At 56.8% G+C, this 17,849-nt stretch overlaps 5 protein-coding genes across 5 annotated transcripts; 4 read left to right on the top strand and 1 right to left on the bottom strand.

Moving 5' to 3' along the window:
• Nucleotides 1-93: 93 nt before the first annotated feature.
• Nucleotides 94-1,946, top strand: HRG_08120 (cytochrome p450 domain-containing protein; the record flags this gene model as incomplete). The annotated part of the gene is made up of 6 exons (XM_044866591.1): nt 94-288; nt 352-562; nt 636-710; nt 791-1,390; nt 1,446-1,696; nt 1,791-1,946. 6 exons carry the CDS (start codon nt 94-96, stop codon nt 1,944-1,946), a joined length of 1,488 nt encoding a protein of 495 aa, XP_044718480.1.
• Nucleotides 1,947-3,779: 1,833 nt separating this feature from the next.
• On the top strand, nt 3,780-5,256 carry HRG_08119 (tryptophan dimethylallyltransferase domain-containing protein; the record flags this gene model as incomplete). The annotated part of the gene is made up of 3 exons (XM_044866590.1): nt 3,780-4,486; nt 4,557-5,030; nt 5,136-5,256. 3 exons carry the CDS (start codon nt 3,780-3,782, stop codon nt 5,254-5,256), a joined length of 1,302 nt encoding a protein of 433 aa, XP_044718479.1.
• A 987-nt stretch (nt 5,257-6,243) lies between these two features.
• Nucleotides 6,244-8,337, top strand: HRG_08118 (cytochrome p450 domain-containing protein; the record flags this gene model as incomplete). Its single annotated transcript, XM_044866589.1, has 8 exons — nt 6,244-6,504; nt 6,556-6,681; nt 6,746-6,814; nt 6,877-6,967; nt 7,047-7,178; nt 7,252-7,702; nt 7,790-7,818; nt 7,868-8,337. The coding sequence occupies 8 exons, from the start codon at nt 6,244-6,246 to the stop codon at nt 8,335-8,337; spliced, it is 1,629 nt and encodes a 542-aa protein (XP_044718478.1).
• A 939-nt stretch (nt 8,338-9,276) lies between these two features.
• HRG_08117 (PHP domain-containing protein) lies at nt 9,277-10,508 on the top strand (the record flags this gene model as incomplete). Its single annotated transcript, XM_044866588.1, has 3 exons — nt 9,277-9,438; nt 9,687-10,226; nt 10,281-10,508. The coding sequence occupies 3 exons, from the start codon at nt 9,277-9,279 to the stop codon at nt 10,506-10,508; spliced, it is 930 nt and encodes a 309-aa protein (XP_044718477.1).
• Nucleotides 10,509-10,803: 295 nt separating this feature from the next.
• Nucleotides 10,804-14,360, bottom strand: HRG_08116 (histone deacetylase domain-containing protein; the record flags this gene model as incomplete). Its single annotated transcript, XM_044866587.1, has 4 exons — nt 10,804-10,864; nt 10,922-11,892; nt 11,970-13,600; nt 13,673-14,360. 4 exons carry the CDS (start codon nt 14,358-14,360, stop codon nt 10,804-10,806), a joined length of 3,351 nt encoding a protein of 1,116 aa, XP_044718476.1.
• Between the last annotated feature and the right edge of the window lie 3,489 nt (nt 14,361-17,849).

Below are 17,849 nucleotides of genomic sequence, written 5' to 3'. Positions count from 1 at the left end.
GTACTTGCAACTTTCTGTTGCTGACCTTGGAGTAAATCTCACTCAACAATTGATCCATCGTCGCCTCTCTACGAGGCATCAAGAGCCGCAATCATGCCGTCGAATCTCCTGCTGATCCAAGCCCCCATCGTGTGCGCCTGGTTCTTCGTACTGTTTATGATTGACCGTAGACGCAAGAAGGGCGGCATTCCAACGGTCAGGCGTTGGCCAGCATTGTTCCCAGAGTTTCTCGACCGACTAAGTTACAATGGAAACGCCGTCGAGCTGGTCAAGAAAGGATATCGCAAGGTTGGATCTCCAAAGAGAACCACCTCTCTGCACCCGGCTCTCCCAAGCTGACCGCTATTGTAGTACAAAGACCGTCCGTTCAGGCTGCTCAAGATGGATATGGACCTGGTGGTCATCCCTTTAAAGTACGCTGCAGAATTACGCGCTGTCACGAGCGACAAGCTGGACCCCCTGACAGCAAGTTTCGACGACAATGCTGGGAATCTCACGGGCATCTTGCTGGGGAGCGAACTGCATTCCGACGCCATCCACCGGCGTCTGACCCCTGGACTTCGTAAGTTCTGGACGACGGCCGAGATTGACACACGGAATTTGAAGAATCGCTTGGGTCCTGACACGCCGCTCAGCACGTATCATTCCCGTCGTCGTAGACGAGCTCAAATTTGCGTTTGACCACGTTTTACCGCAGAGCGGCGATGCAGGTGAGTCCAAGTTGATGAGAGACTAGATGCAATCGTCCGAGACTGGAGCTTCGCTAATCTCCATGATGCCAACCATGAAGGCTCATGGATCCCGATTAACCCGTACGACATGGTGCTGGATCTGTCGACTCGTGCTGCGGCTAGAGTCTTTGTTGGTGAGCCGCTCTGCCGAGACGAAATCTTCCTCCAAACATCCGCCTCTTTCAGCCGCAACACCTTCAACACAATCGCCACCTTCCGCAACCTCGGCAACATTGTTGGCTTTTTTCTCAGACCCATGGTTTCGAGCGTGACAGATGCGCGCGAACAGCTAGCCTATGTGCAGCAGCTCCTTGGCTCCGAAGTGGAGAGAAGACGAGCTTCCCCCGACGAGAAGCACGAAGACTTTCTCCAGTGGTGCATGGACCTTGCGCGAACCGAAGACGAGTCAAAGCCGGAGGCCATCGCGCATCGCACCCTCGGCATCTTGAGCATGGCGGTCGTGCACACAACGGCCATGGCTACCACTCACATGCTTTTCGACCTCATCGCCAATCCTGAACTGCTGAAGGCACTGAAGCAGGAGCAGCAAGACGTCTTGAATTCAGGCTGGGATGGAATCAGCCAGAAAGCGATGCTTGATATGAGACTTCTGGACAGTCTTATGAGAGAATCTCAGCGTTTCAACCCAGTTGGTGAATGTGAGCTACGCCATTCCTGAGTCTAAAATGCGAAGACTACTGACATGACGTATAGTCACCTTCAGGCGAATCGTGAGAAAGCCAATTACCTTGTCCGATGGCTACAAGCTGCAGCCAGGGCAACAGATTGGCGTGTCAGCGAGAAACATCAACATGGACGAGAACGTGATGGGTGTTGCCGAGGCCTTCGATCCGACTCGATGGGCGGATGAAAAGCAGGCATCCGCATCGTTTGCTCACAGCAGCTCAACCAATCTTCACTTTGGGCTCGGTCGATATGCCTGCCCAGGACGCTTCTTTGCTTCTGTGAGTTGCTACCTTGCTCCGTGTTCCACTGTCATGACAAGACTTTGCTGCATGATCTCCACATACCTTGTCTAACGTGAGACTATCATCGTAGTATATGATCAAGGCCGTGGTCAGTCGAATCCTGCTCGATTACGAGTTCAAACTTCAAGGTAGCTATGAGCATCGTCGTCCTCCAAATATTATCTCAGGCGACAAGATCCTCCCGAATCGGGACGCAGTCGTTCTCTTCCGTCGTCGTGGCATTTAGAAAGTTTGAAGGCTCCCTCAACTGCTTGAAGACCACTGTCCTGTTCCAAGGCATTCACATGAGAGAGGGTTGTCGCGTCGTAGCGGGTTGGCTACGGCAAAGACACGATGTTGCTTTGGATATGTGATATGGATGGTTGGATGGTACGGCGCGTGCTATTTGAAGGTCTTGGGTTTCTTTTGTCGGGTCTCATGCTCACCGAAGACATTGCTATTGGTTCGATCATCGCAACATACTTTAATATGTACGTACAAAGTCGACGCCAACGCAAGGCTGAAGCTATGATCGAAGTAGTAGCTTGCATTATGCTGGAAATTTATAGTATTCATATGCAGTGGCTAATGTCAGAGTACGAAGCAGGACGTGGACACCCATCTACACGTTTTGAGATACTACATGTCGGTTGTAGTTGACTTTCCCCATCGAGTTATTTCACAGTTTTAGGATAAAAGGCGTTTTGCTTCCTCTCGTGATTCGTCGAGAAGAAGTCTGGCGCTGTCAATGGTATTGCTATTCGAGATGTCCAAACACCAATCCAGTCAAGAGCGAGACGCTCTACGACCCAAGGACTGGCGCTCGTCAAACAATGGAAATGTGGCAGGGTGAATTAAGGAGCTACCGTGGTCATCCAGGCCTCCCAAGGTACCAAGAAACACGGACAATCAACCGGCAGTCAGATGCAAAAGATGCTCGCCCTCGGAAGCGAGGAGATCGCCGCGACCCGTTCCAAGTAAAGCGTACCAGTCCGGGACCGGCCCGAACCTGGCAGATCACTCGTTAATGTGACATGATAATCTGCAGTATGCACGTTTTAGCCCCATGACCCTTTCCCGAGAACCGCGCCGTGGTCGCGAGCAGGCCGCCTGCGCCAGTGGCAATGCCGCATGCGGATCTGTGCATCGTCGGGTGCATTACTTTGGGAAGTGCTCCGGACCTCGTAACGCGCTGTGTTCTAGTTACGTTTTATGTAGCTTGCCTAAAGCACAATGGTACACTCAAACTTGATTATGCCGCTTGAAGGTCTGTCAACATGGCCGGGCCGCCACCTTGAAAGATCACGTTAAGCACATGTATTAGCCGGGGTACACCGTCTTTGGTCAAAGATACTGAAGAATGGGCGTGTCCCTAACGTACCCCTTGTGTCAGTCAACGAGTCTTAGACCTCTCTAAGCGAGGTAAGAAAGCACCTGGAACGGTATCAAAGCGTATGCTCTCCATATCGCTCCGCTCTCGCTTGCATGTCATGTATATCAGAGTACGAGGGGCCTGTCATTCTGGGCTTGATGGAGGCCCTCATGGACAGGGTGAAACAAGGAACGAGATCCACAGGCAGCATCCGCGTCCGGAGCCAGATTCATGAAGGCAACACAAGCTACAGGTACGCGAAGCTCCATGACACTCGGCATGATGACATTGACCCGAGTCATGCAGCAAGAGCATCATAGGCACTTCATCGTCAGCACTCGTCTCCCATAGATTAACGAAATGCTTACGGCCTTCATCTGTGCCCGGGAGACAACCACCTCTTGCTTCGGGTACAGCCGTTCTCCGTCTTAATGCATAGATTGCCCGAACTCATTACCCACGCTCTAGCTTATTCATGTGCGATATCTTGTCGTAGGTATCTCTTCACATGGTCTGCCGCTTCATCCCAGGTATATAATCACGTGTGGCATTTCCTAAAGCGCCGGTCGGTCGTTTGCCGGCTCTCGTCGAGGATCATCCAAGCTGCAACCCGCCCCTTGGCAAGTCATCTTACTCTTGTTCACACCCTCTCTCGCACATCCCCAATCCTCAGTAGAACGTCGAGGTTCTGCATCGCACCAGACGACAATGGCTACCAAAGTAATGACAGCCACCGCCCGCAATGGCGAGTCTGTGGCTGCCGACGCCGACTACACGTACTGGGAGAAGCACTGCGCCCCTATTCTGAGTTCTCTGCTGAAGTCTACTGGGAGTTACTCGCCCGCGGAGGAAGAGGCGCAACTCCGCCTACTGTCTGACTATGTGCTGCCGCACCTTGGTCCGCGGCCCTCAAAAGCCCACACCAAGTCTCACTTGACACAGAGCGGCTCTCCTTTCCAACCATCGATCAACTTCAGCGCCGTCAAACCGCGCGCGCGCTACTGCTGGGAGCCTCTGGGACCCCATGGCGGCAGCGAAAGCGACCCGTTTGCAGTCCAGGCAGGCCAAGAGATAATATCTTCCCTCTTCAAGACTTTTGGGTTCTACTCTGGATGGAAGGATTCGTTCATGACGACCTTTGCTCCGTCGCCCGACGAAGTCCAGGCGACTCAAGCCAAGCTGTCAGGATGGATAGCGGAGCAGCTGCCGCCAGGAGCAAGTTTCCCTCCTCTGGACAGAGTTCCCTTTACTTTTGTTGCTTTTGAATTGAAGGGCGCCGGGGCCGCTGTCAAAGCGTATTTCAACCCCAAGACAAAGGAAATCGCGACCGGCATATCGCCGAACGAGATGACTTGGAATTTGCTTCGCAACTTGAAGCCCGCCCTCAATCCAGCTTCATTGGACATGGTAGCGGAGTAAGTCTGACTCTGCTTGGGCCGATTGATCTTCTATAGACATCACCGCTGACCACTATGTACGAGACAGTTTCCTCACGAATCGCCCAGTGCCCTCGGCCATCGAGCTGCTGGGCATCGATTGCGTCGACGAAGCCAACATGGCAGACGCGCGCGTCAAGCTCTACGTCCACACCAGGAACAACTCGTTCAACACGGTCCGCGACTACTTGACCTTGGGCGGCCGTCTCCAAGACAAGCGCACCTTGGACGGGCTCGACGCCTTGCGGAAAATCTGGCACCTGCTCCTCCAGGAGCCGGAAGGCATCACCGACGACGACTATGACAAGCCTCTCTACAGTGGCTCCGTCTTCTACCAGAAGGCATATTTCAGCTTTGAGCTGAGGCCGAACAGCGAGCTCCCAGAGGTGAAAACCTACTTGCCGACGTGGCACTACGTACGAAGCGACGAGGAGACGGTACAAAACTACGAGGAAATCTTTCGCCTGTGCGGGCAAGAATGGGGACAGGACGGGAGGTACAAGATGGTCTTTGAAGATGCTTTGTACGTGCTATCCCCTTGTTGTGGATCCGTTCTCGCGCCGACCCTTCCCCCTCGTTCGTCATATCATTGGGAGATTGGATAAGTCAAGACTAACGTTGTTCTTAGCGGCCCCGTGAAGCACAACCGCCCAACGCCGGTCCATTGCGATGCGTCGTTTCTATACTCCGAGGAGAAGGGCATATACCAGACACTGTACTACAGCCCGCCACTCGAAGCCGAGAATTAGGGTTAGAGAGATAGTCCAGCTACCTATCTTGTGTTCGTAGTGCGCCGCCTACAAGCATTGTGTTGATAATACGTAGTTCGAAACAATGGTTCGTCTAATAGTTGAATTATATATCAAAGCAATGCCTTTAATAGTTGATGTTAAAAACGTACACATGCTGGACGTGAATGCACTCGATTTGGCAGCATTCGCAGGATCTGACTGGCAATCGGGATTTCATCATCTATTCTAGACAGCGGCATGGAAACCTGCACATTTCCAGTTCAGACCGGGAACGACTAACACTGGCGGCTTTACTTTCGACCCCTTGTGCAGTTTATCGTGTGAACAGGCCTCACAGTTGCGAGCCAAACGTGCTGTTAGATCAGTAATGTGGTGCAATCAATGCCGGGACTCTTTCCGATGCAGAGATATTCACATGCCTCGAGATGCAGGGTATTGTCCCGAAAGCAAACAGTAGAGTGAAAACAATCGGCCAAGAGGAGAGTCTCGTCTCGGCAGGCAAACTCTCAACTCTTCAGATGTGAGTTTTCAAGGGTACACTTACCGAGCACAGCATTGCATCTGCTCAAGAAGGGATGAGATAATGTCCAAGAATCGGTAACCGATCCAATCACGCAACAGCATGCCGGCTGCCGCCGGCCCATGGTTCCTATCGCGGCAGGGGCTTTGGCGTAATAATCGTTGGTTCTTCAGTTCTGCAAGTGTGGTCGCATCCGCTCATGCAGACCCCCCTGAATGACGGCACGAGCTTGCCTACTTGGGGACCTCCCGGCTGCGCCGTCTCCGAGTTTACAAAGCCCAGAGAACCTCCTTGCCCAACCTTCAAGGGCATGGGCAGGCCCTTGTCTTTGCCGCCATCTTTCTGCTCTTCCTTGCCCAGCCGCATTTCGGTACATGTCGATCACCTCATCCAAGGCTCGGCATAAACTATACAACAAGTGCCCATACTTGCCAGAGCGTGGCCGCTTCTCAATCCTGTTCAAAATGAACACTAGCAATACGCCTGGACCAACTCCGGGCGAGACCTTGCCTGGATTCCTTCAGACTGGCGTCGCCGGGCTCCCTTGGGGCCCGGTGCTTGTTGCTCTCCTCGTTCTCACCATCTGCACTTGGCGTTTCTTCCCCTCTTCTGACCGCGTCTCAGCTCCGTTTGCCGGGTTTCGCTCATCGCTTGAGCCAGGCTTCATTACTCGGCTGCGTTTCGCAACGGGGGCGTCTGGCATCATCGGCGAGGGATACTCCAAAGTATGTGCTCCGATCCTCTTGTCAAGCTCTCTAACCGCTCATCCCGCGCAGTGGAAGGACTCGAGGTTCCGAATCTCGCGGACCGATGGCGACTTGCTTGTTGTATCGCGCAAGTATCTAGATGAACTGCACAACATGCCGCTTGACCGGTTGAGTTCGATCAAGGGGTTGGTCAAAGTCAGCCAGCTGCCCAGTCTTCTCCGCAACAATCGAGAGCTAATGGAATCTCCGACGCATGCAGAACTTTGGCGGTCACTACAGCGGGATTGGACTTCTTGCTGAGAGTGATATTGGAACCCGCGCTCTTCAGGTACAGAAAGGGGAAGAAGTCTGTCGGCGCATCGTCCAACTGCTTACTCGTCCTCGATCAAGTCGAAAATCACGCCCAACTTGGCTAAGTTATCCGACGCCATGAGAGAAGAGCTCGAATACGCGCTGCAGAAAGAGGTCCCTAGCTGCGCAGGTAACTCTTCCCCTCTATTCTTCGCAGTTGGAGATTTGCGTCGTCCGATGTTAATGCCTGGCTGCGAACTCGCGTGTAGACTGGACATCGGTCTCCATTCAGCCAATGCTGCTGAATATTGCTGTCCAAATCTCGCAGCGCGTCTTGATAGGACTGCCGCTCTGTCGTAATCGGGAATGGCTCGACGCGGCCTCGACGCATTCGCACAACGGTAAGCGCTCGCCTCTGTCTCGATACGTGTTGCCTGTGGTCTTGAAAAGGGCATTGGTTAAACTGGTTGGTAGTGACCATGACGCAAATGGCGATGCGCACCGTTCCCCCAGTCCTGCGACCGCTCCTCGACCTCGTGCTTCCGACAGCTTGGAGATACAAGGCCGCTGTGCGCCGTGGCAAGGAAATCATCATCCCGGAGATCCAACGCCGGCGACAACTCGAGGAGACTGACACCGGCTACGTGAAGCCGGTTGACCTGCTGCAAGGAATGATGGACTTGGCCGCACCAGGCGACAAAGAAAGTGAGGCCGAGAACCTGGCCCATCGACAGCTCCTCGTGACTCTGGTCGCCGGCCACAGTACCGCGGCGGCTGGCTCGCACGCCCTGCTTGATGCCGTTGCGCAGCCTCACTATTTGAACGAGTTGCGCAGCGAGGCTCTCCAGGTCTTGCAGGAGGAGGGCGGCGAGTGGAAGAGACAGTCGGTGAGCAAGTTGTGGAAGATGGACAGCTTCCTCCGAGAGTCAGTATCTCCCGACGTCGTTGGCTTTGCACGTTGATGTCAGACATTACACGTACCTGCAAGCCCGTAGCTAACTCGTGGCTCTAGATCTCAAAGACTGAGCCCGCCCAGTCTGTGTAAGTCACCGCCCAAGAGCTTCCTCTCCCAGATGCTAACAGGAACAAGTGGGCTTCCACCGCGTCGTCCAGGACCCAACGGGCATCACCCTCCACGACGGCGTCCACCTCCCCCACGGCACGCACATCTGCATGGCGCCACACTCCGTCTCGAGCGACCCAGCCATCGTCCCCAAGCCCGACGTCTTCGACGGGCTCCGCTACTACGAGCGGCGGCGGAAGAACCCCGACGAGGCGACGAGGCACCAGCACGCCACCGCCGACAAGGACCACCTGCACTTTGGGTACGGCACGTGGTCCTGCCCGGGCCGCTTCCTCGCCTCGGCCGAGCTCAAGATGATTCTCGTCGAGCTGCTGCTGCGGTACGAGTTCAAGTATCCCAAGGGCAGCAGCCGGCCCAAGAACCGGAATATCGAGGAGTTTCCATACGTGGACACGGACACGCCGTTGCTGATGAGGCGCCGCGGGCAGGTGGAGGACGAAGAAGGGCTGCTGATGGCTGCTCGGGGGAAGAAGTGAGGTCAGCTCTGGGCGTGCATTAGGCCGTAACCGTTGGGCGGCATTGCAATACTCATTCCCTGTTCCAATTCATCCAGTATTCTATGTTACTGTACTTGAATCACCAATCCGCAATCTAAGTGCATCCCGGGGCCGGGAGCCAACCCGGATCATGCTTGAGACTCGGATGTAAGTGCATCCAGCCGCAGCAATATGATGGCGACTCACCTCTTTTTTGACCCTCGACATTTCAACTTGCCGCACAGCTTCATGTATCCTGCATGCGTTTCTCGCGTCGTTCAGAAATTCTACTGCCGAGCGAGACAGACCACCGCATTGATATAAGTCAATCGAAGCCTGATTACCAGCATGAGAACATGGCAACATGAGAACTCCGCTTCCCTTGTACGCAATAAACAAACATCCATCATGAAAATGCCAGGCACTCTGCAGCATGACAATGAAGCACTTGAATTCAACCTCGAGACATCAAATCCCAACCCACTACTCCCGAATGGCGGCACCGCTGCTCCTCCCCCTGGCTTCAGCCCCAGATGCCTGCCAGCTATCAGCTCTCAGTGGAGGAACACCACCTGCAGCAGTACTTTTCACTCCGTTCTTCATACTTTCCCCTCTCACCACCCACACCAGAGTTGCGTGGCGTCAGCCGCCTTCAGCTCACGGGATTCCGTGAGAATTAATGAATGTGGGGTCGATGATTCATCCGTCAGCTCCATTGCCCCTCAAGCTTCGCAGCCGGCAACGTGTTGTTTGAGTTTCAGTCTTCACACATCCGAGTGGCCTCCGGCATCCCCGTCGGACGGAAGCATCGTCGTGACTTGCGGCCGAACCCAACGCCAACGCCGAGATCGAGCTTGAGCCTAATCTGGAGGGGCCCGGATCCAGCAGAGAATATTGGTGAGCCGCCGAGCAGCTGCTCACGCCGCCATCGCCATCGCCATGGCGTTTACGATGCATTCCCACTCGGGCCAATTCTGCCCCGGACACGCCGTTGACCAGCTCGAGGACATTGTCCGCCATGCCGTCTCCGTGGGCTTCAAGACCATGGGCCTGACCGAGCACATGCCTCGGTACGAGGAGCGCGATCTCTATCCCGAAGAGGTGCGTGGGCGTTTCCTTGACCATCGCACCCTCCCAAGCGCAGGGCTGGTCTTCAAAGATGCCCGCTTACACACGCCCCATCTTCTGTCTCTCTGTGGTTTACATGCTCTGCTGTCGTCCCTCACTCCCATCTCCCAAGTCCATCATCTGGCACAAACCCACGCACGTATATACACAGCAAGTAAGAGAGTAGGTAGTAGGTAAGAGAGTAGCTTACACCATCTTCACAACCCCCGTTCACCCCCTAGAGAGACGACCCCCAGAAGAGCCTCGACGCCCTCCCCCCCCGGCATGAAGCCTACCTCGCCGAGGCCCAGCGCCTACAGGCCAAATACGCCTCCTCGATCCACATCCTCATTGGCTTCGAGGCCGAGTTCATCCGGCCCGACTTTGCCCCCCGCGTCCGCGCCCTCGCCGCCCCGTCCTGCGTTGACTACTTCATCGGCTCCGTCCACCACGTCCACGGCCTCCCCATCGACTACGACGCGCCCACCTACGCCGCCGCCGTCGCCGCCGCCGGTGGCTCCGAGGAGCGCCTCTTCGAGAACTACTATGACCTGCAGCACGACATGTTGCTGGCACTTGAGCCCCGCGTCGTCGGCCACTTTGACCTTGTTCGCCTCTTGAGCCAGAGGCCTGGTAGAGACGTGAGGCAGTGGGAGGGCGTGTGGGCCAAGGTCAAGCGCAATCTCGAGCTTGTCGCCCGTCAAGGCGGCTGGCTCGAGTGCAACACAGCAGCGCTCAGAAAGGGCCTCGACGAGCCGTACCCGTGCCGCGCCATTGCCGACGTCAGAGGCCCCCGATGGCGCTGAGAGGCTCGTTTGTACGCTGACGCTGTCCAGGAATGGCTCAAACTGGGCGGCAGGTTCACACTGTCCGACGACAGCCACGGCATCGCCCACATCGCGACCAACTACGCCCGCGGCATCGCCTACCTCGAGAGCCTGGGCGTCGAGCACGTCTGGACCTTTCGGCGCTGCCCGCCCCCGGAAGTCGAAAGCTCGACGACAGCGGCGACCCTGGAGGAGACGGCAGTGTCCCTTGGAGAGTTCAGGAAACACTTCAACTAAGGTGATCCTGCCCGTGGCCAGCCCCCTCGCACCACGAGACGTGACAGCATGTAAGGCATGTGGAGGGCATAGCCACGGCGTCCAAATAGCAAACACATGTATATACCGTGTCGATTCAGGTCAAGGGCAAGTGGGTATCATACAGCAAATCCATCGCCTCAAAGTAAACAAACAACTTTCACCTCAGCTCTATGCCGGGGTGAAGGAGCCAATTCGTACCGCCGGAATGTGTTAGGACTCCATTTGCCTCACTCCCTGATCCTACTCCCAATATCCCATCGCGGAGCGAATAAGCTCATCTCTGAGGCGTTTCGGGCACTTCCCAAACCGAAGACAGGCCCTGATCTGCCCCCGTTCTGTCCGTCTGGGCTGTGCTCGCCGGATCATCCACTGCCGGCCGTGTCGCGTCCGACTCCAGTCGCGGCGCGAACGGGATGCCGGACGTGTAGTGGAACAAGGCGTCCTGCCTCTTGGCTGGGCTGGGCGTTGCCACCGGCGTGTTGGCAGTGGGCGTTGGCACGTTGGGGGGCATCCATTTCAACGGCTCCTGCTGAGAAACCGCCACCGGCGTCGACCCTTCGGGCTGATAGGGAATAAACATGGCACCCCCATTGCCAGATTGCTGCGTGTTCCTGCGTAGCACGTCCAGAGGGCTCTCGGGCTGGGCCGGTTCACGTTGTCGAGGATCGGGTGTGGCCATGGGTGGCGGGGAGGATTCTTCAATCGGAGACTGGAGACTGGGAGACGACATCGCCTGATGCGACAATGGCGCAGTTGCTGGTGCTGGTTCTGCCACACCGCCAGCCCCGTTCGCAATAGAGACCGATGGGATGTCGTCGTTTTCGGCCTTTGGACCGGCCAGGGGCGGCTGGCCTGTCGATGCAGCAATCGAAAGGCTGTCACTGCTAGCCGCCGACGCGGCCTTCTCGGCTTCGAGCCGCGCCTTTTCCTTGGCCTCCCGTTGGGACTGCGTGATGAGGTTGATCCTAATCTTCTTCATCCCTGTTGTGATGCCGTCCATGGCCCCGGCGAGATCATCCGACGGCGCATCGGGACCTGTCGAGGGTCTGGAAGCCTGAGCAGATGCAGCCTCTGCACCGCCATTTCTCGCTGGAGAGGAAGACTTCTTGGGGGCGCGAGAGGCCTTGGGCGCAGCTTCTTTGCGAGAGGCGGCCGTGGTTCGGGTCCTCTTCACCGTCAGCTTGCCGATGCCCTGGGACCGCGAGCTCGTTGCCGAAGCCGGACGATCGACGTTGCTGACTGTCTCCAGCTGGGGTGACTCCTGGCTGGCCGCCTTGACGGAAGTCGATGACACACTAAGACGTCGATTGACAGTCTTGGACGGAAACTCATTGGAGAGGGAGGATTGTGCGCGAGCCAAAGGCTGACGCAGGGTAAAATTAGTCTCGTCACGTCTACTTGGCCTTGGGATCCTACCTCGTCTTGGGAGGCCATGGGTACCCCAACGGTTTTCCGGCGCGACTTTGGCCGCTGCTCAACGGCCTCTTCATCGATGGGAATGATTATTTTGGGCTTTCGCCCGCGCAGAGCCATCCTCGATGTAGGTCGGCTCGATGGCTCAGGGGGCGGCGGCGGCAGGATGCCCATGAGGATCGACTGGCGATCTCGCCGAGCCCTGGTGGCTTCCGCGTTGAGGTCTTCGGGTCTGCAGCTGTCGGTCTGGCGTCCGGCTGGGATGATGAGCTTGGAAAGCTCATGAGCTGCCACCACCCATGGGACTTCGGGGGGCGGGGGCGAAGGCGGGCGCGAGACCGGCCTGGCGGTGGACAGTCCTGACAAGCTTCGTCGCATCTTATCAGGATCCACCACCTTTGCCGTTGACGCCTGCGTGGGCGACGAGTATGTCGGCGGCGTTGAGTTGCGCGGCTTGCGCGGAGGCGAAGGCGGTTCTGGAGGTCGTTCCAGCTTATCAAGTTCTGCGCTCGCCCACCACGCAGGATCGTGGCGATGGACCGTCGCTGCAAAACACTCCCTGTCAAATCCGGCGTCGGCTTCGGCCACAGCACTGTTTCCCGGGTCCGTTCCCGAGGCGGCTCTTCCAGGCGTCCGCACCGGGTCGCCGACGAGCCCGCTTAGGTGGCTAAAGATGCCCGAAAAGAGGGCTCTGTCGCTGTAGCCGCCCTCGAGGACGCTGATGATGCGCCCGTCCACGTGCAGGTCCTCTTCGGCCGCAAGTTTGACCACGTCCCGGCTGAGTCTGGCGTAGAAATCGGTGGGAACGTTGACTTGGTGGCGCTGCATCCCCACGCTCTCCCATTCGCTCGCGTCGAAGCCAGCCGAGAAGAAGATGGCGGCTTTGGGGGTCTGATTGGAGGCCCTCAGTCGGTCGGCCTGCTGCCGGAGGTATTTGCGCGTCTTTTCGAGAAGGACAGTGTACTTGGAATCGTACAGGCGCCAGAACTCGTCATCACTCTTCCACGACTCGAGGTGAACGTTCCAGACCGACTGGCCATGGGCGTTGTCGATGCAGAGGCTGGCGTTTTTGACCTTTTCGTCGTCGCCCATCTCACATGGGTACGAGTTGATGTCGTGGATGCTAAAGTAGCCTATCGACGTCTTCTTCCAGGCCGAGGCGTTCTTCGAGGCCGTCACGGCTCGGGAGTTGTGCTGCCAGGCGATTGCTTGGGAGCCGTCGCCGTGGTGGAGGTCAAAGTCGATAATGGCGGCATGCGTGAGGCCGTGGGCCAGCACCGCGTGCATGATGCCGACGTGAACGTTGTTGACCCAGCAGAAGCCAGACGGATGCGAGGCCGAGCAGTGGTGCCCGGGCGGTCTCACGCCGACAAATGCCCGCCGATGGCCCGAGGTGAAGACTGCGTCTACAGCGTCACAGACGGCGCCGAGCGCGCCCTCAATGGCCTCGAGGGTCTCAGCGCAAAGATAGAGATCGCCTTCGTGGAGCTTCTGTGCAGGCCCCGCGTCTGAGCCTCGGTTCGACTCTGGACGCTGGAGTTCCTTGCCGCCCATGGCAAGCTTGGATTCGGCTGAGTCGCACATGAGCTTGAGGTCCTCCATCCACTTGGTTCCGTGGACGTTGGTGACGGCGGGGGATGCGAGTGGCAGTTTGCGGTCTGTCTTGCAGATGCGAAAGGGTATGCTCGGCACCGAACGCACGTCCGCCTTAGGATGAATAGGCAGCATACCGTGGCTGTGACGGCCGCCAAGGCGCACGTAGGCCGTCGAGATGCCCAGAACGCTCGCTTTTATCCTTTCGGGCCGCTCGACAATTGTGCTCAGGGCGCTGCGCGAGGTTCGTGGGCGGGAGAATCGGTGGCCGTAGACGGCGTCGTTGAGGATGACGATGGTCTCGGTCGAGAGGGTGGACTCTGGGCCATGGAGGGCTTCGAGCTCGGCTATGAAATGGTTTCTCGCTATCGAATGCGCAGTGGGCCGTGGTTTCCCATCCTCTTGGGCCGTCATTACCGCCCTGGTTGTCGGAGACATGACTCGGGCGGAGCTCGAGCGGCGCGAGGCCGACAGCGTCGCCGCGGGGCCATTTGCCGTGTGCAACGAGTTCACCGACGCCTTGCGAATGAGGGTAGGCGTGCCGTTGCGAGGCGTGCCGTTGCGCGACGCGCGAGAGTCTCGCCCATTCGAAGGGCTACGCGAGGGCAGTTGAGAGCGAGCCGACGTGGTCGAGGAGCGTCGCGAGGATGACGGCTGCAGGGGAGACGAGGCAGTCTGCAGACGGGGGGATTTGTCCGGGTTGGCCGTCTGCGAGGCGAGAGACAGCTCTCTGAGCGACTGCGTCAGGCCGCCGTCGTCGTCATCGTCGTCTTTGGTGACGTTTGCAGCCGACTGGCGCCGCGTCGCTTGAGAAGGGGACAGCATTTGGAGGGCGCGCGGTGGTTCATGGGTCGAGCGCCGTTTACTCCGCGGTTTGCGACGGCAGGGGCAAGATGGAGGCCAAAGATGTGCGCGGGCGTCTGCTCATGTATCGGTGTTCTTTGTGTTCTTTGCAGAGGTCGTTGGGCATTACGATGGTGCGGCGCGCATAAACAAGTGCCGAGTTTAAGGGGTCCACGCCAGTCTAGCGCGCGTCTCCAGCTGCCGTCGCGTGGCGTTGCGCTGTCACGTGACGGCGCCCTTGTCCTCCGTCCCTCTGCGAACCGTCTCTCAAACTTCAGTCCTCAGAAATGCCTCCGCATAGACACCGCCTCGCGCTTCCTTTTCTTCTGTTCGAATCTCTTCAGTGAAGATCCAATGGCTATCGTCACCTGCGCCGGCTTGGTAGCATATACGCGGCACATCTCGTTGGCACGCAGCTTCAACTGTTCCCCAGCTTGCCCAGTCACAGGTTAATCGGTCTACGGACTACGTTGAGAGGTTTTCTTTACTGAATCCCGCTGCCCATCGTCAGGAATCATCATCGCAGTTACATGTTTGCAGACACCAAGTGTTTCCGGAATGACGCATCTCCACGACTCAAGCGAGGCAGAACCCTGAACTCGACAGCTACAGTACTGCGCCCTCTCAAATTCGACCATTTCACAATGCACGTGGCCGTCAAGACAGAGCATGATCCAATAGACCAGGCTAAATTCCACGTCGACGTACTGACGCCCCATGGCAGGGTAACGGCGTGCGAGACGTCGTCACGCGGGACCGCCAAAGTTGAGCCAAGTTTTCGGTTCCAAAGGAGACGAAGAGAAGCAGGAAGCAAAACCCAATAGATAGTAGCGTCGTCCATCATGTTGTCTGTGTTGGTGCGGCGCGCAGCAGAACATCAGTGATTGCGGAAGAAAGTAGAGACGATTCGATTGCACTTGATGGAGGACGTGAGACCCGTCTCCTCGCCGCTCTCGGCGGTGGGTGTGAGCAGGGCGAGAGTGGTGTTGGACACTGAATTTCCTTGTCTTGGTCTGCAAGCTCCTAGAGTCCTAGCAGCCTTACCGCAGTTCACAAGTCCACGGCCGACATGGGTATACCTCAACGGCGGCTCTCCACGTCATTGTTGCATCTCGGGCAGAGCGGCAGCAAGATCAAGAGCCCGGCTGTTGTCATGGCTCGTTGGGAAGCGAGGCGACCTGTCACCTAATCGAAAATGCCCCTGTTCACCTCCCCCATGGGCCCATATCATCCTGGCGTGGATGCTGCTCACCCTTGACCCCATGCGGGGACGGAGCATCGTCCAGGTGTGTTACCACATTTCAAGTCAGACCTCTCTCGCAGATGTCTATCGAATCGGCCAAGTATGGGTGTGGCATGTCAATGGAAACTACTGACATACGTTATCTTGTCAGACATGTCCCCTGTCCATGAGCCCTATCGAAATCATCAGGTCGGAATGGTGAGCTCAGAAAGGTTAAGACGGCCATCGACGTGATAATTGCAACAGACATGCTCGAAGAAAAACGGAATCACAACATGATGAGCGTCGGGGTGAGCCAGGCCACGAATGACATGCTGGGTCTGGAAAACGCAGCACAGGTTATCGTTCGTCCAAGAGCAATGGCTTAAGGAGCATTTTCCCGAGCGGCTAGAGTTCGTCATTATCAGCCTGGAGTGCCTTTTCCAAGCCTGCAAGAAAAGGAAGCACTTGTTAAGTCCAATATCAAGAAATTAAGAGCCCAGTGCCGGTGTCTCGGCCTGCACAAAAACTACTGAGAACGGCCAAGATATTCGACAAGAAGGATGAAAAGAAGCAGTAGATAAACCAAAGAAAGAAGACGACAAGTCCCAAGTCGTGGTGGTCGAGCGCCTTGGTCAACCCCCTTTCTTTCTCCTCGGCTCACAACGCCTCACTTCCTACAAAGAACTTGACCCTTCTACTTTATACCTTGGTGGTTTCTCTTGTTGCCAGCGAGCATACCGGTGTGCGAGGTGCGGTCAGTCTTGCATGTACCTTACCCTTTGACTGGACGCCGGCGCCGGGGGTCCTAACCGACGCCAAGTCACAGGTCAGTGACGATGTGTCGATTCCCATTACTGCACCAAGACAGCCATCTAGCATACGTGCATGCATCAACATGGATGTACTCCGTACGCTAGCAGCTATTCGTCCATCGGGGATGATGCAAGGTACAGGATGCCCTGAGCACGGCAGCCATTGGTTTCTGGCGGCTGACAGGCTTGACCATGTGGCTGCCTTCGATGCATCCCCGGTCAGCGAGCACACTTGCATCTCGAGCTGCGAGACCCCAGTGCAGATGCCGCTGCATCTTCCTGGCGCTGCACGACCAGTGCGTCTGTGTCATAGTCACGATCGGCACTCCGTAATTGCAGGCAGATCGATGCGTACATGCATGGCCCCATGTCCTCGAAGAGTCCCCCCCCCCCGAGCTCCGACGTGGTTATTGCTGGTTGGCGGGCCCTGCCACCGACTACGGCTACAACAAGTTGCCCTCCTCGGCAGAGCAAGCGGAGCGCAACAGCAAGGCTCTGGTCGGGAGGGGTAGGTCCTGGATGCATGTGCTTTGGGAGAGAAGAGAAGATAGCGGAGGCGGCACGGGAAGCGTGGCTGGCGCCGCCGATGATGATACCGCCGAGGCGCTTGACGTGTCAAGGGCAAGACAAGATGCGACTGGGGGGGAGCCACCACCCCTCAGAGACAATGTCCGCCGCAAAGAACCCGGACGAAGCAGCAGTCCCTATGTAGTCAGCAAGTTGAGCTGACGATGGTAGATTTTGCTTGCTTTCCCCGCTTACTCTTGTCTTGGTCGTAAATCAACCACGTCGGCGTCCGGCCCGACCAGGCACGGCTTGGGTAACGGGATACATGTACGGCCGTCTCGCGGCAAAGTAATGCCTGTCGTAAAGGCTATAATACGTTGAAGCCAGGTATTCACCCGCTTTCTCCCGCCCCTTTAGTCTCTCCCCAGCTCGAGCCTCCTTCCTTTTACCTGATTATTGACCTTGTTCTCCAGTGCCGGGGTCCAGTTGGCGAATCAAAGACGGCGGCAACTGATGCTATATGAGAGCCGGCGGTGCGAGGTAAGCGGCACGGGCAAGCAGTATGATGTTTAATCTATCCACCGAGGGTCCAGGCAAGCACTCAATGCAGGTAAATGGCACGAAGCCATGCAAGATGATGTGTCCGAGGATTTGATTCGCAGACAAGACCTTTCAACCAAACTGCGGTCTACATGCAGAATCACGGGCTATCTGGCCGCTGAAGGCTTCCGGCAGACCTACAAACACGCCGTCGAAGTTTGCCAAATGCCATCCAACCTTGGGAAACGCGGCTATCTCGCCTTGGCATTCTCTTGTCATTCCAAGCCTCCCCTTCAAGGCTGCCGGTTGATCGCGGCTTGCTTGCTCCCCTTCGGTAGCGACTGGGGCGCGGGCAGTAAGCCTGACGCTGGGTCCTCGATGGTTGGC

The sequence above is a fragment of the Hirsutella rhossiliensis genome (assembly GCF_020360975.1).
Source record: "Hirsutella rhossiliensis strain HR02 chromosome Unknown scaffold00009, whole genome shotgun sequence".
Taxonomy (NCBI): Eukaryota; Fungi; Ascomycota; class Sordariomycetes; order Hypocreales; family Ophiocordycipitaceae; genus Hirsutella; species Hirsutella rhossiliensis.
Note: the sequence above shows the minus strand (reverse complement) of the source record. Positions and strands in the feature narration are given on the sequence as shown.